The sequence below is a fragment of the Papio anubis genome, chromosome 7 (genome assembly GCF_008728515.1).
Source record: "Papio anubis isolate 15944 chromosome 7, Panubis1.0, whole genome shotgun sequence".
NCBI classification, from domain to species: domain Eukaryota; kingdom Metazoa; phylum Chordata; class Mammalia; order Primates; family Cercopithecidae; genus Papio; species Papio anubis.
In genome coordinates, this window is record NC_044982.1 from 1,476,971 (window position 1) to 1,491,870 (window position 14,900).

The 14,900-nt window shown below is 54.3% G+C and overlaps 1 protein-coding gene across 3 annotated transcripts; it reads left to right on the forward strand.

Moving 5' to 3' along the window:
• Nucleotides 1–6,991: 6,991 nt before the first annotated feature.
• GPR132 (G protein-coupled receptor 132) lies at nt 6,992–14,651 on the forward strand. Of its 3 annotated transcripts, none has more exons than XM_031669031.1 (3): nt 6,992–7,280; nt 8,284–8,936; nt 11,942–14,651. In XM_031669031.1, exons 2-3 carry the CDS (start codon nt 8,930–8,932, stop codon nt 13,048–13,050), a joined length of 1,116 nt encoding a protein of 371 aa, XP_031524891.1. In that variant the 5' UTR covers nt 6,992–7,280; nt 8,284–8,929; the 3' UTR covers nt 13,051–14,651. The 3 variants fall into 3 exon arrangements, with proteins under 3 accessions (XP_031524891.1, XP_031524890.1, XP_031524892.1); XM_031669032.1 differs by having other exon boundaries at nt 6,994–7,280; nt 8,284–8,860; XM_031669030.1 differs by lacking the exon at nt 8,284–8,936 and having other exon boundaries at nt 6,993–7,280.
• Nucleotides 14,652–14,900: the final 249 nt, after the last annotated feature.

Consider the following 14,900-nt stretch of genomic DNA (forward strand, 5'->3'; position numbering starts at 1 on the left):
TAAGAAAGTTGACTCTGGGATTTGGACGGGCATGGTGGAGCAGGGAGGTTGGAGCAGGTGACTCAATATTTCCCTCCCTAGGGTTGTCTCAAACGTGACGGCAGAAACGAGGTCACAGTGAAAGACGGAAATGGCTAGATAATGGCCAGCAACCGTGAAACAGCTTAGAAATTACAGGCAATCCAGCCAGGTGCAGTGGCTCACGCCTATAATCCCAGCACTTTGGTAGGCTGAGGTGGGTGGATCACCTGAGGTCAGGAGTTCAAAACCAGCCTAACCAATATGGTGAAACCCCGTCTCTACTAAAAGTATAAAATTAGCCCGGCATGGTAGCACATGCCTGTAATCCCAGCTACTTGGGAGGCTGAGGTAGGAGAATCACTTGAACCCAGGAGGCGGAGGTTGCGGTGAGCCGAGATCGTGCCATTGCACTCCAGCCTGGGAAGCGAGAGCGAAACTCCATCTCAAAAAAAAAAAAAAAAAAAGAAAGAAAGAAAGAAAAAAAGAAAGAAAGAAATTACAGACAATCCACAAGACAGACCTCAGCAGCCTGAGGAGCCATTTTTGGCACACAGGATGGAATGAGGAACTGCTCCCTGCACATGGCAGGGGTCAGGGCTCCTTCTCCGTCCTTTTGTGTCTGTCTGAAAAGTTTCATAATAAAAAGTTACAAAATAGGGCCGGGCGTGTGGTGGCTCACTCCTGTAATCCCAGCACTTTGGGAGGCTGAGGGGGACGGATCAGCTGAGGTCAGGAGTTCAAGACCATCCTGACCAATATGGTGAAACCCCGTCTCTATTAAAAATACAAAAAATTAGCCAGGCGTGGTGGCGGGCACCTGTAATCCCAGCTACTCGGGAGGCTGAGGCAGGAGAATCACTTGAACTCGGGAGGCGGAGGTTGCAGTGAGCCGAGATCGCGCCATTGCACTCCAGCCTGGGAAACGAGAGCCAAACTCCACCTCAAAAAAAAAAAAAATGTTACAAAATAGATTTTAAAAGACTGGAGGAGCACAGCAACTGCAGGCCAGAGAGCTCCAGGGACAGTGGCTGGGTGAGGTCACGCTAGATCTTGTTATTGGAATGTCCATCCCAGCAGCATGTGGCGCTTCTCCAATCTGGAAAATGGATTCATTGGCCAGGTGTGGTGACTCACGTCTGTAATCCCAGCACTTTGGGAGGCTGAGGTGGGTGGATTTCTTGAGCCCAGGAGTTCGAGACCAGCCTGGGCAACATAGCGAAACCAGGTCTCTATGAATAAAAATACAAAAATTAACTGGGCGTGGTAGCAGGTGCCTGTAGTCCCAGTTACTCAGAAGGGAGGATGATTTGAGCCCAGGAGGTGGAGGTTTTGCTGAGCAGAGATTTTGCCACTATACTCCAGCCTGGATGAGGGAGTGAGACCTTTTCTCCAAAATAAATAAATAAATAAACAAACAAATAAATAAAGTGAGAGAGAGAGGGAGAGGGTGAGGGAGAGAGAGAGAGAACAATTTTATTAATAGTAGTTAAAGAAAAAAAAGCCGGGCGCGGTGGCTCATGCCTGTAATCCCAGCATCTCGGAGGCCGAGGCGGCAGATCACGAGGTCGAGATCGAGATCCTGGCTGGACACGGGTGAAACCCCTCACTCTACTAAAAATTAGCCGGGTCATGGTGGTGCTGCCTCATAGTCCCAGCTACTCTGGAGGCTGAGGCAGGAGAATGGCGAACCCAGAGGCGGGAGCTTGCAGTGAGCCGAGATGAAAGCACTGCACTCCAGCCTGGGCGACAAGCGAGACAACTGCCTCAAAAAAAAAAACAAAAAAACAAAAACAAAAAAAACAGAAAAAAGCTGGGCGGTGGGAAAATTGACCTGTAATCTCAGCACTTTGGGAGGCTGAGGCAGGAGGATCATTTGAGCCCAGGAGTTCGAGACCTGCCTAGGCAACATGGCGAAACCCCATTTCTATTAAAAATACAAAAAATTAGCTGGACACGGTGGTGTGCCTGTAGTCCCAGCCACTCGGGAGGCTGAGGCGGGAGAATCGCTTGAACCTGGGAGGTAGAGGCTTCAGTGAGCCAAGATCATGCCACTTACTCCAGCCTGGGTGGCAGAGCAAGACTCCATCTTAAAAAAAAAAAAAAAAGAAAGAAAGAAAAGAAAAGGCAAATGAAAAAAAGAAAGAATGAACATGGGTTCACGGAAGAAGCACGGAGAGTGCGAGGCAGAGCAGCCTTGGAGCCCGCACACTGAGAGCAGGAGAAAGGTGGGTTGGACACTGGAAAGAGAAGTCCAGAGAGCAGTGGACGGCTGGCCTCAGTGGGCTGCCAAGGTGTGGCTTGAAGATGGAGCTGAACAGGGACGCATTTGCCCAGCATGGAGGCTGGGAGATGAGGGGCTTGGTCATTTGCTGAGGGGAGGTGGAGGCAGGGGCCCAGGGCCAGCAGGGGTGGGAGATGCAGCTGGAGCTCAGGGTTGGGTGGATGGGGGATGTCAGGCTGACCTGGGCCCACCCACACTGTGGCCTTGTGGCTGGAGTCATCCGAGGGACCTCACCATGGCCATCATGTCTGGCCACGCTGCTCTGAATCCAGGTGGAGTTGGACGGTGATATGGGGCTTCAGCCTGTCACAGTCCCTCAGAGCAGACCAAAAACAGAGTTCCCCAGAGTCCACCAGGCCAGGCTGGCATTGCTGGTGCTGTGAGCATGGTGGGCTGTCCCCTACCCGAGCCTCCGGCGGGCTGGGGGCACCTGCTGCCGTTTCAGGAGTGAAAGTCTGCACTGGGCGCCTTTCCCACAGGGCTTGGTCGCTCCCACCCATCCCACAGCTGAGAGGAGCCCCACCGGTGGGCCAGACAGCTGGGGCAATGAGAGGAAGGGGCGGTCTCCATGCACAGCCCAGGCAGGGCTTCTCCCACCCCAGGAGGGTGGTGCCTACTTCCTGAGTGGAACAACACAGGAAGCCTCTGCCTGGCCTTGTCCTTCCACTTGAAGACCCAGCCCCAGGGGAAGCTGAGAGAGGACCTGGGCCCCACTGCACCCTCCCCAGAAAGAGTAGTGCCTGAAATGTGGGCAGCCTGCTCTAACCCATGCCCCTTTCTGTGGAGGAAACAGCCCTGGCCCCGGGCCGGGACAGACCACTACACTGCAGCTGGCGGGTGGGGCCACTGGGCTGGCTGGAGAGAGGGCCCTGAGCCCCTATCCTGAGCTCACTCACCTCGAGGGGAGGCAGAGGCTCCCCGAGGCAGTAGGAGTAGCAGGTGCGGCAAACTGATGGTGAGCAGGTGCTGGCGGGACCCCGGACCCTGGTCCAGGAAGGCCCTCAGAAGAGGCCGGTGGGCTGCCTGAGGCTGTGGACCTGTCCGGCAGGGAATGCCAGACAAAGCTTGAATGTGTTCTGAGAAGCGAAGGGCTGGTGCAGGGCTCCCCTGACGCCCAAGCCTGTCTGGCCATGCGTGGTGAAGAGCTGGACCTCGGTGCGAGCGAGCTGGGACGTCCCAGTGGGCCCAGCTCTCTGGCTGCCCTGCCCTGGGTTGGTCCCACCAGGCCTCCTGCTGGGCCCACTGACTCTTTCCAGGCATCCTCGCCAGGCTGTCGGTGCCCAAAGGTCAGGCACGTGGCGGGATCTGGACATCAGCAGCTCGAGCCACATGGGCCACACGGGACCAGTTGGATGGGAAGGTGGCTCCGGCTCCTGCCCCTGGCTAGTCTCTGCTCTCAACATACAGGCCTGGAGCCCAGAGGGGCCTCTTTGTGAAAGCCTCTGCCTGGGGCTGGGCCTGGAGGGGAATGTGCATTTTCACTTCAGCTGCCACTTCCTTCGATTTTGCAGAAGTGCTTGCAGCCCTCTGCCCCAGGGTTGCTGGCTGGCATCAGGGTGACCGGGCGGCACAGCCCTGGACCACTCCTTCCTGGGCGGCTCAGTCATTCTGATGGGGTCCAGGGGCCTCAGACAGCAGCTCCGTGTGCTCACTCCAGCTCATTTGACAGGAGAGGTCCCTGTCTCATGTTATTCAGAATTTGAAAGGTGGGGAAGGGGCGGCTGCAGAATCGGAGTAGACACCAGCGAGCAAAAGTATGAGGGCTTCTAGGGCCCCTGAAGCTGGGCTCGGCAGCTGAGGGGGGAAGCCAGGCCCGGTGTGAGCCTGGTGGGGCCCCCCACACCCCTGGGGCTCAGAAGGAACTGGACTGGTCGCAGGTGGCTCTGGCGTGTCCCCAGACAACTCGGCCCCCCTCTGCCTGGCTGGCGGTCTGCCTTCCTTGGCCCTTCTGGTTCCACTCACTGCTTCGTCACCTACTGACCTCTAGTTTTGGGCATGGCCAGAGAGCCCTGCATCTCTTGCTGGACCTTGGAGCTGCGCGCAGCAGCCAGACGACAGGGCCACACAGATCTTAGCAGAGCAGCAGCCGGGAGGGCAGCGTCCAGCACACAGGCACCCGAGGGAGAGTCTGAAGACCCTCAGAGCACTGCCCCACCATTTCCACTCAGGGGGCTGGCCCGAGATGCAGGGAGCAGTGCATATTTATTCCAGCCACTGGGAGGTGTGGATATTTGTGGTTTCAGGAACCTCTCTCCAGCCCACACCACCCACCGCCAAGGGGGCATCACTGTGGAGATGGCTTTTCTGGATTCTTTCTTGACTCAGTGTCTCATTTCTAATGTGTTTTCAAGGTATTGCTTTAAATTCTCCATGAGTTAACGAGCTTCCTGTAGTCGTGGCTTCCTGTTTTCCAGTTGTTAAAAAATGACGAGACAAGTCTCAATCATTTTAGGAGTTTTATTTGCTAAAGTTGAGGCCACGCATCCGTGACACAGCCTCAGGAAGTCCTGATGACGTGCCCAGGGTGGTCGGGCACAGCCTGGTTTCATGCATTTTAGGGAGACAAGAGACATCAGTCAATATATGTGAGACGTACATTGGTTCCGTCCAGAAAGGTCGGGACAGCTCGAAGCAGGGAGGGGGCTTCCCAACTATCTGTCTCTCACCTACCTGTGGGTAGGTCACAGGTAGGTGGGAGACAAATGGTTGCATTATTTTCAGTTTCTGATAAGTCTTTCCAAAGGAGGCCATCAGAATATGCATCTGTCTCAGTGAGCAGAGGGAGGACTTTGAATAGAACGGAAGGCAGATCGGCCCTGAGCAGTTCCCAGCTTGAAGGGGCCCGAGATACTTTTCTTTAACAGAAATATACTTGAAAGGGCAGCTGGGGATGTCAACACACAGGCAGCCCTACCTGCTGGCCCAGAGCCCTTGGTGTGGGGTGTGCCTGGTTTCTGCCTCACTTTCGAGCAGCTTCCAGAGAATTCTTGCAAGAGCCACGTGGGACGGGTGGGAAGAGCAAATGGCTCCAGGGAGCGCCTCTGGCCAGCCTCTCAACATACAAGCCTCAGGCCCAAAGGGGCCTTGCTGTGTAGGGGCTCTGCCTGTAGCTGGGGCCTGGCCCTGCCCTTTGAGGGGAGTGTGTCCCAGGGGACTGACTGCACCTGCTGGCTTCCCATGAGGGTCTCGGCTGACAGAGGGCAGTACCAGGCAGCATGGGGTGGGGGTCGGGCCTGGCACTAGGCAGGCAGGATTGGAGTTAGTGAGGCAGCTGCCAGGCTCAGCCTCCATCCCTGCACTGAAGGGCCCGGAAACAGCAGAGTGAGACCCTCAGGCTTTGCAGGGCTTTGGGAGAGGCACAAACACCATCTGAGAATGGGTTCAGGGCACTCTCCTCCCTGCAAGCCCTCTTTGGCTGGTCAGGGTGGTGCCTGTTTTAGAGGCACCTCAGGTTAGGGAAGGAAGCAGAGGGACAGGCCCCTGGATGCCCTGCACCATCCCCCTGCGTGCCCTGAGCCATCTGCTGCCCACCCACCATGCCTCCCTCCTCCGGGCCCCTCATGCCGTGGGTGACACAGCTTCCAGGCCATGTGCACGTCACACCTCGGGTAGCCAGGAAAAATTCCTAGAAGCAGTTTATCCAGGTCAAAAGTTAAGCACATTTAAGATTTTTGGAAACATGTTGCAAAATTTTGCTGCAAGTCAATTCATACTTCCATCAGTCCCGTGTAAGGATACCCACTGCCTACTCTCAAACACTATGAGTTTAAAAGTTCTTTATTTTTGCCAACATGATAAGCCAAAAAGATTTTAAAAGGCTGTCTTTCAGATATTCATGTTTGCATTTCTTTGATTAGAAGTGGAGTTGAGCATTTTTCAGATTTTAGGAGCTTTTTCTTTTTGGGACGGGGTCTCTCTCTGTAGCCTAGGCTGGAGTGCAGCAACGCAATCACAGCTCACGGCACCCCTACCTCCTGGGCTCAAGCGATCCTCCCAACTCAGCCTCCTGAGTAGCTGGGACTACACGTGTGCACCATCATACCTGTTGATATTTTTGTAGGTATGGGATGTTACTATATTGCCCAGGCTGGTCTTGAACGCCTGGACTCTAGCAATCCTCCCACCTCAGCCTCTCAAAGGGCTGGGATTTACAGGCACGAGTTACCACACTGGGCCTTTAGGGGCTATTTTTATGTCTTCTGTGAAAGCTCATCAACTTTCTTTTCTCTGCCAGCTTTATAAAGGTATAATTGACAAGCAACAACAGTACATAGGCCAGGTGCGGTGGCTCACGCCTGTAATCCCAGCACTTTGGGAGGCCGAGGTGGGTAGATCATTTGAGGTCAGGAGTTTGAGACCAGCCTGCCCAACATGGTGAGACCCTCGTCTCTACTAAAAATACAAAAATTAGCTGGGTATGGTGGCAGGTGACTGTAGTCCCAGCTACTCAGGAGGCTGCGCAGGAGAATAGTTTGAACCCGGGAGGCAGAGGTTGCAGTGAGCCGAGATTGCGCCACTGCACTCCAGCCTGGATGACAGAGCAAGATTCCATCTCAAAAAAAAAAAGGATCGTACATAGTCCCACTGCCTGATGTGATGTTTGGATGCCTGTTGGCTTGGAACCTTGCTTGTATTTATCCATTAAGGTTCTGGCAGCAGATCATAACATAAAACACCTGCACGTTGTGCACATGTACCCTAGAACTTAAAGTATAATAAATAAATAAATAGTAAAAAAAAAAACACATACAAATCAACGGGGCACTTAGTAAATTAGTAAATACTCACTAGCCATTTTGTCAATGGGTTAACTTGCCATTTAATCTGATTTCCCTAAAGCAATTTCAACCTACTCTTTCTCCAGGTCATTTTAAACTCTCAGAGTGAACGTCTTGATAGGACCGACAAGACGCATGACATGTACTTAGAAAGCTCATCTTAGAGCCACACTGAGATTGGAGCCTGCAAAATATGCCAGGTGAGAGAGCCTTCTCCAACTTTGAACATGTGAGAGGAAGCCCATGAGAATTTTTCTATGAAGCATGATGTCTCATAATTCAAAAATTAACACATAAAAATAGATTATCGAGATAAAAATTAGCTCAACAATAATAAATCTAGAGGTGCTACGTGGAGAAATGAAGGGCTGATTTCGTAATTCTTTTGTGAAGTTCTGGGAAGCCAGGAATGGGATTGAGAGCATAGTTGGTGGCTCCGGGGAGGGCGATGCAGTACTGAGTCAGGGGGCTGTCCCACAGGTCCCAGGGGAGCCCTGCATGGTCCAGGCCATGAGGAGCTGACCAGCAGCTCCCCCTGATTCATGCGTCTCCTGGTGCCGTTGCTCCTACTTCCGACCTGCCAGGAAGACTCTCTTCCCAGGAGGTCACTTGTGGCAGGAGGCAGGGGAGTGGGGGACATCCTCCTCACCAGATGGGCACAGAGCCACAGACACCACGGACCTGGTGTCCAGAGGTGAAGGTCCCAAGGCTGCGTGAGGCCTGGAGCAGGGGGTGTGGGACTGAGGGACACTGAGGCCCTGACTGAGACTACACGGGCGAGACAGTCTGTGGGGCGGGGGAGCCGTAGGAAGTCGGGGAGGGGCCGGACCAGAGCGGCTCTTGCAGGCTGAAGCTGGAGCGGCCCCTCTGGCCACCCACCGGGGTCTTGCCTGCGTCTCCCCTTGTGTTTTGGATTCTGGCTCTGCCTCCCAGGCCTGTGATTGTCATGAAAGAGACGGGCCTGTGTCGGGGCCAGAAACTGCCTCTGAGCTCAGGACTCGCACAGCGAGGCTGGGGCGCTTGTTTGATGGGAAAAGAGCCGTCTGGGTGAAGAACAGTGAGTGCAGACACAGGCGTGGGGCCTCCCACCTGAGAACTGTCTTCACTGCCCCCCGCCGCCCGCCACAGCCCTGTGTCTTGGGCGAAGTGGTGACAACTGGGTGTGAGACAGCCCAGTCATACCCACTCTCTCCCTCTGCCCAGGGAGGAAGGTGAGCAAGGGGCACGACACTCACACCCGGAGAAACCCAACAAGCGCAGCAAGGCTGTGGGGAGACCGGAGCCCTGCACACCGCCGGCAAAGGTGGGCCGGCGCGGCCACTGTGGAGAACAGCGCGGACAGACGCCCCAGAAGATGAGACGAAACTGCCATGAGATCCAGCAATGCCAACTGTGGGTCTGACCCAGGAGAACGGAAAACAGGGATGTGAACAGACCTCCTTGTGTTCTTAACACCGTTATTCTCAGCAGCTCAGCTAAGGCTCAGAGGCAGCCGAGCGTCTGTTAGCAGAGTCATGGATGAACAGAACACGGCACAAGCCACGTTTGGAGGATTGTTCACAATGGAAGGGCACAATGGAATATATATATATAATTTTTTTTTTTTTTTGGTGAGACCCTGGAGGACACACTGAATACAATGGAATACCGTCCTGCCTTTGAAAGGAAGGGAAATCCTGGCACACGCTGCAACGGGAGGGAGCTTGAGGACATCGTGGCGAGTGGAGCAAGTGAGACACGGAATGACACACGCTGAGGACACGCACAGATACCCACCCAGGTGGGGAGGTGACAGGGGAGCCCAGCACACAGAGACAAAGTGGAATGGAGGCCTGGGGGCTGGGAGCGAATGCGGAGTGAGTGCTTCCTGGGGCAGAGTCTCTGTTTGGGAAGACGAGAAGGTTCTGCTGACGGATGTTGGCGACGGTGGCAGAAGAATGTGAACGTGCCCAGTGCTGCTGAAAAGCGGTTACAATGGCAAATTCCTTGTTATGTGTATTTTGCCACAATTTTCCACTTTTTCAACTTTTTTTCCTTGAGATTGAGTCTCACTCTATCACCCAGGCTGGAGTGCAGTGGCACAATCTTGGCTCACTGCAGCTTCTGCCTCCCAGGTTCAAGGGATTCTCCTGCATCAGCCTCCCAAGTAGCTGGGATTACAGGTGTCCACCACCATGCCTGGCTAATTTTTGTATTTTTAGTACAGATGGGATTTCACCATGTTGGTCAGGCTGGTCTGGAACTCCAGACCGCAGGTGATCCACCTGCCTTGTCCTTCCAAAGAGTTGGCATTAAAGGCATGAACGGCCCGTGGGGCCAATTTTTTTTTTTTTTTTTTTGAGATGGAGTCTCGCTCTGTCGCTGAAGCTGGAGTGCAGTGGCACAATCTCTACCTCCCAGGTTCATGCCATTCTCCTGCCTCAGCCTCCCGAGTAACTGGGACTACAGACAACTGCCACCATGCCTGGCTAACTTTTGTATTTTTAGTAGAGACAAGGTTTCACCAGGTTGGCCAGGCTGGTCTCGAACTCCTGACCTCGGGTGATCTGCCCGCCTTGGCATCCCAAAGTGCTGGGATTACAGGCGTGAGCCACCACGCCCAGCTGAATTTTTTAAATGCACAAAAACAAGTGGCCTGGTGCAGTGGCGTGACTTCCCAGAGCTCTGCCAGCACTGTCGGCTCCAGTGTCCTGGCTGCCCACTCCGGCTGAGTTCATGCTTCTGGGCCTTCTGTAGCTACAGATCATGGAACCTCCAGATCAGCAGGAAGCCGCGACAGACCTGGCCTCAGCACCCGAAGGATGGACAGAGCGTTGCCACGCTTCTCAGGTTGCAGCAGCCCCAGGCAGGGCAAACTTCAGCTGTGCCCTGGCGCGAGGTCGGGGGTCCCTGGGCACCATCCAGCTCCCTCGAGGTCAGGGGTCCCTGGGTACCGTCCAGCCCCTTGGCCTCAGGAACCTTCCACACGCGGATGCGTGACCTCTAGCAACCCTCTGGCTGGAGAGGAAGAGTTTCTGACCTTGGAGAGCTGTGTTTGAGGCAGGTTGCTGAGATAACTTTGATCTCCTTTTCTTTTGCCCTCTCCCACATTTAAGGACTTTTTTGACTCCATTGGGCCCACCATAGTCCAGAATAATCTCTTTATTTTACTGTCAGCTAGTTAGCAATCTTCATTCAACTTGCAACCTTAGTTCCCCTTTGCCATGTAACCTACCATATGTACATGTCCCAAGGATGAGGATTCAGACTTCTTTTGGGTGGGGTCTTTATTCTGCCAAGATGAGGAGTATCACATGACATAGTAATAAGAAGATCAGTTCACCAAGAAGACAGAACCATTTGTGACTCCTATGCCCCAATTAACAATAGCTTCAAATACATAAAGCAAGCATTGAGAGAATACAAGGAGAAGTGGACACATCCACCACCCCTGCAGGAGCTTTTAATTGTCTTTTTTAGTAATTGATAGTTCACACAGCCAGAGATGTGGTAAGACTACAGATTAGCCGGGCGCAGTGGCTCACGCCTGTAATCCCAGCACTTTGGGAGGCCAAGGAGGGCAGATAACCTGAGGTCGGGAGTTCAAGACCAGCCTGACCAACATGGAGAAACCTCATCTCTACTAAAAATACAAAATTAGCCGGCCTTGGTGGTGCATGCCTGCAATCCCAGCTACGCAGGAGGCTGAGGCAGGAGAATCCCTTGAACCCAGGAGGTGGAGGTTGCAGTGAGCTGAGATCGCACCATTGCACTCCAGCCTGGGCAACAGAACGAGAGACTCCATCTCAAAAAAACAAACAAACAAACAAAAAAAAACTACAGATTAGGAATTAGGATGAGGCAGTGCCCAGCTATGGGGCCAGGCGGGGAGTGGAGGTAAAGTGGGAACAGCTCTGGAAGGGTGTATGTGGTAGCAGCGCCTAACAGACTGCTTAGAAGAGCACTCACACAGCAATTACAGGATCAACATTATTTTTAAACACATAAGCAACTTTTTTTTTTTTTTTGAGACAGAGTCTCACTCTTGTTACCCAGGCTGGAGTATGGCAGCATGATCTCAGCTCACTGCAACCTCCACCTCCCGGGTTCAAGTGATTCTCCTGCCTCAGCCTCCCGAGTAGCTGGGATTACAGGTTGAGCCAGCACGCCCAACTAATTTTTTAAAATTTTTAGTAGAGACAGGGTTTCTCCATGTTGGCCAGGTTGGTCTCAAACTCCTGACCTCAAGTGATCCGCTTGCCTCAGCCTCCCAAAGTGCTGGGATTATAGGTGTGAGCCACTATGCTGGGCCTCAAGCAACACTTTTGAAAACTGACCTCAGTGAGTTACAAAGATTCAGTATTACCCAGACGCAATGGCTCACACCTGCAATCCCAGCACTTTGGGAGGCTGACACAGGCAGATCACCTGAGGTCAGGAATTCAAGACCAGCTTGGCGAACATGGTGAAACCTCATCTCTATTAAAAGTACAAAAATTAGCCAGGCATGGTGGCACATGCCTGTTATCCTGGCTACTTGGGAGGCTGAGGCAGGATAATTGCTTGAACCCAGGAGGCAGATGCTGTGGTGAGCCGAGGTTGCGCCATTGCACTCCGACCTGGCCACAAGAGCGAAACTCCATTTCAAAAAAAAAAAAAAAAGATTCAGTATTGCCCAGCCTGCATTCTTCGCCCATGAGGCTGCTGGGTTGGAGATCCGTTATCTAATAATTGCTCTAAAAAATCCATTTGGAAATGTTTTAAACACCTGCCTGTGTCCAGTCTGAGCTACCATGAAGCTTCTATCCTTCCTTCCCACAGTAGAGTCTCTCTCAGGTGGTTTCCAGAGACTCCCGTTCTCACTCTTGTCTCTGTCCTACAGGAAACGCCACCCTAGTGACCAGCACTACCCCGTGGGCCTCCCTGGGTCTCCCCGCCAAGACCTGTAACAACGTGTCCTTCGAGGAGAGCAGGATAGTCCTGGTCGTGGTATACAGCGCAGTGTGCACGCTGGGGATGCCAGCAAACTGCCTGACTGCGTGGCTGGCGCTGCTGCAGGTGCTGCAGGGCAACGTGCTGGCCGTCTACCTGCTCTGCCTGGCGCTCTGCGAGCTGCTCTACACCAGCACACTGCCGCTCTGGGTCATCTATATCCGCAACCAGCACCGCTGGACCCTGGGTGTGCTGGCCTGCAAGGTGACCGCCTACATCTTCTTCTGCAACATCTACGTCAGCATCCTCTTCCTGTGCTGCATCTCCTGCGACCGCTTCGTGGCCGTGGTGTATGCGCTGGAGAGTCGGGGCCACCGCCGCCAGAGGACCGCCATCCTCATCTCCGCCTGCATCTTTATCCTCGTCGGTATCGTTCACTACCCAGTGTTCGAGATGGAAGACAAGGAAACCTGCTTCGACATGCTGCAGATGGACAGCACGATTGCCGGGTACTACTACGCCAGGTTCACCGTTGGCTTTGCCATCCCTCTTTCCATCATCGCCTTCACCAACCACCGGATTTTCAGGAGCATCAAGCAGAGCATGGGCTTAAGCGCCGCCCAGAAGGCCAAAGTGAAGAACTCGGCCATCGCAGTTGTTGTCATCTTCCTGGTCTGCTTCGCCCCGTACCACCTGGTTCTCCTCGTCAAAGCCGCTGCCTTTTCCTACTACAGAGGAGACAGGAACGCTGTGTGCGGCTTGGAGGAAAGGCTGTACACAGCCTCTGTGGTGTTTCTGTGCCTGTCCACGGTGAACAGCGTGGCTGACCCCATTATCTACGTGCTGGCCACGGACCATTCCCGCCAAGAAGTGTCCAGAATCCATAAGGGGTGGAAACACTGGTCCGTGAGGACAGACATCACCAGGCTCACCCACACCAGGGACATCGAGGAGCTGCAGTCGCCCATGGCCCTTGCAGACAACTATACCTTCTCCAGGCCCGTGCACCCACCAGGGTCACCAAGCCCCACAAAGAAGCTGATTGAGGAGTCCTGCTGAGCCCACTGTGTGGCAGTGGGGGATGGCAGGTTGGGGGTCCTGGGCCAGCAGTGTGGCTCCTGTCCACTAAGCCCACCAGCCACAGTGCCCATGTCCCCTCTGGAAGACAAACTACCAATTTCTTGTTCCTGAAGCCACTCCCTCCACAACCTCTGGCCCCAGGCTTTCCCACATGGAGGTGGCTGCGTGCCAAGGGGAGGAGCGATACCTCCAGGCTGCCGGGAACCCAGATCGCGTGTGGCAGGCAGTGGGGCCTCTTCTTCGGCAGACCTCCTGGCTGGCTCCCTTGGCTGTGGGCAGGGAACAGGGCTGCGGGCAGAGGTACCTGGTGGCTGCCCTGTTCGCATCAGTGGTGATGACTTTATTTGCAGGGCATTTCTGCAAGCATTGCTCGGATGCAGTGGCACATTGTGGGCCCTCTGGGCTCCTGCCTCAGAACATCAGTGGGCACCATGCTGGGGGTCACCCAGCACCGTGGCAGCGCCCAGCAGGGCATAGGGCAGCCTACCACCTCCAAGGGGGCAGGAGTCCTCATCTGGGGTTGGGTCTGTGCTGAGCTGAAGGGCCTCTAGGCAGATGTGGGGCAGGGTGGCCAGCTGCTCCAGCTCCCAGAGGGCAGCCCAGACATCCTCAAGCGGGAGCCCCAAATGTCCACGCCCAGAATGATAGCTGGCAGGACAGGCATGACACAGCCATGTCAGAGGCAAGGGGTGCCAGGAGTCCCCAGCCGCATCCTTGGGGAGAAGTTGGTGAGGGGTCCGCACAGGATGGGGCCCCCACCCCCAGCACGTTACCAAGGCGAGAGTGCAGCAGCTGGCCTGCTTGTCTGGTGGAGAAAGCCAGCTCCCTGCACACTCGGGCCGAGTCAGATCTGGGTCTGCCCCGAAGGCCTTGCCTAGGCCAGGTCACACTCATGCCCTGGTTTCCCCATCTGTAAAATGGGGCCAATGACACCTACCTCACTGGGTCACCATCGAGATCAATCCTCCTCCCTGCCCTGACACCTCGGGCACATCGCGTGCGCTCCGAGCAGAGAGCCAGGCAGATGCAGCACCTGGACAGGGAGCCCAGCGCCCAGCACAGCGTGGGGCTTCCAGGGAGGTGGTGCAGGGCGGTGGGGCTGAGCCACGCTCTCGTTTTGTCAGGCAGCTATGCAGTTGCTCTTCCTTGTTTTGTTTTTCTTGTTTTTTTAATATTTATTTTTTTAGAGACAGGACTCTGCTGTGTTGCCTGGGCTGGAGAACAGTGGCACTGTCATAGCTCACTGCAGCCTCAAACTCCTGGGCTCAAGCGATCCTCCCCCCTCAGCCTCCTGAGTAACCGGGACTTTGACAGGCATGCACCACCACACCCAGTCAAAACAGCCATCTTCCCCTTGAGAGTCATCAGAAAAATACATTAGGAAAATGTGTTTAGAAATAAAAGCACAAGGCAGGGCGCAGTGCTCACGCCTGTCATCCCAGCACTTTGGGAGGCCGAGATGGGAGGAGCACTTGAGGCCAGGAGTTTGAGACCAGCCTGGGCAACATGGCAAAACCTTGTCTCTTTTTTTGGTATATAAAAAAAATAAATAAATAAAAGAAATAATGCATTTTAACCTTTACAGTTAACATTTCTCGTGCTGTGAGAGGAGTGTGCCCCTAGGCTCCCACGACAGCCGTGACCAGGGACTTGAAAAGTTGGGGCTGAGGTTCTGGACCAGTCTGGAATATTCAGGGCTGGGGCGAGAGGGACCATAACGATGTCCAGCCGGGGCTTTCCTGTGGCTGCTATAACCAGTTCCCACAAGTTGGTGGCTTAAAACAACAAACCGGGCTGGGCACCGTGGCTCACACCTATAATCCCAGCAC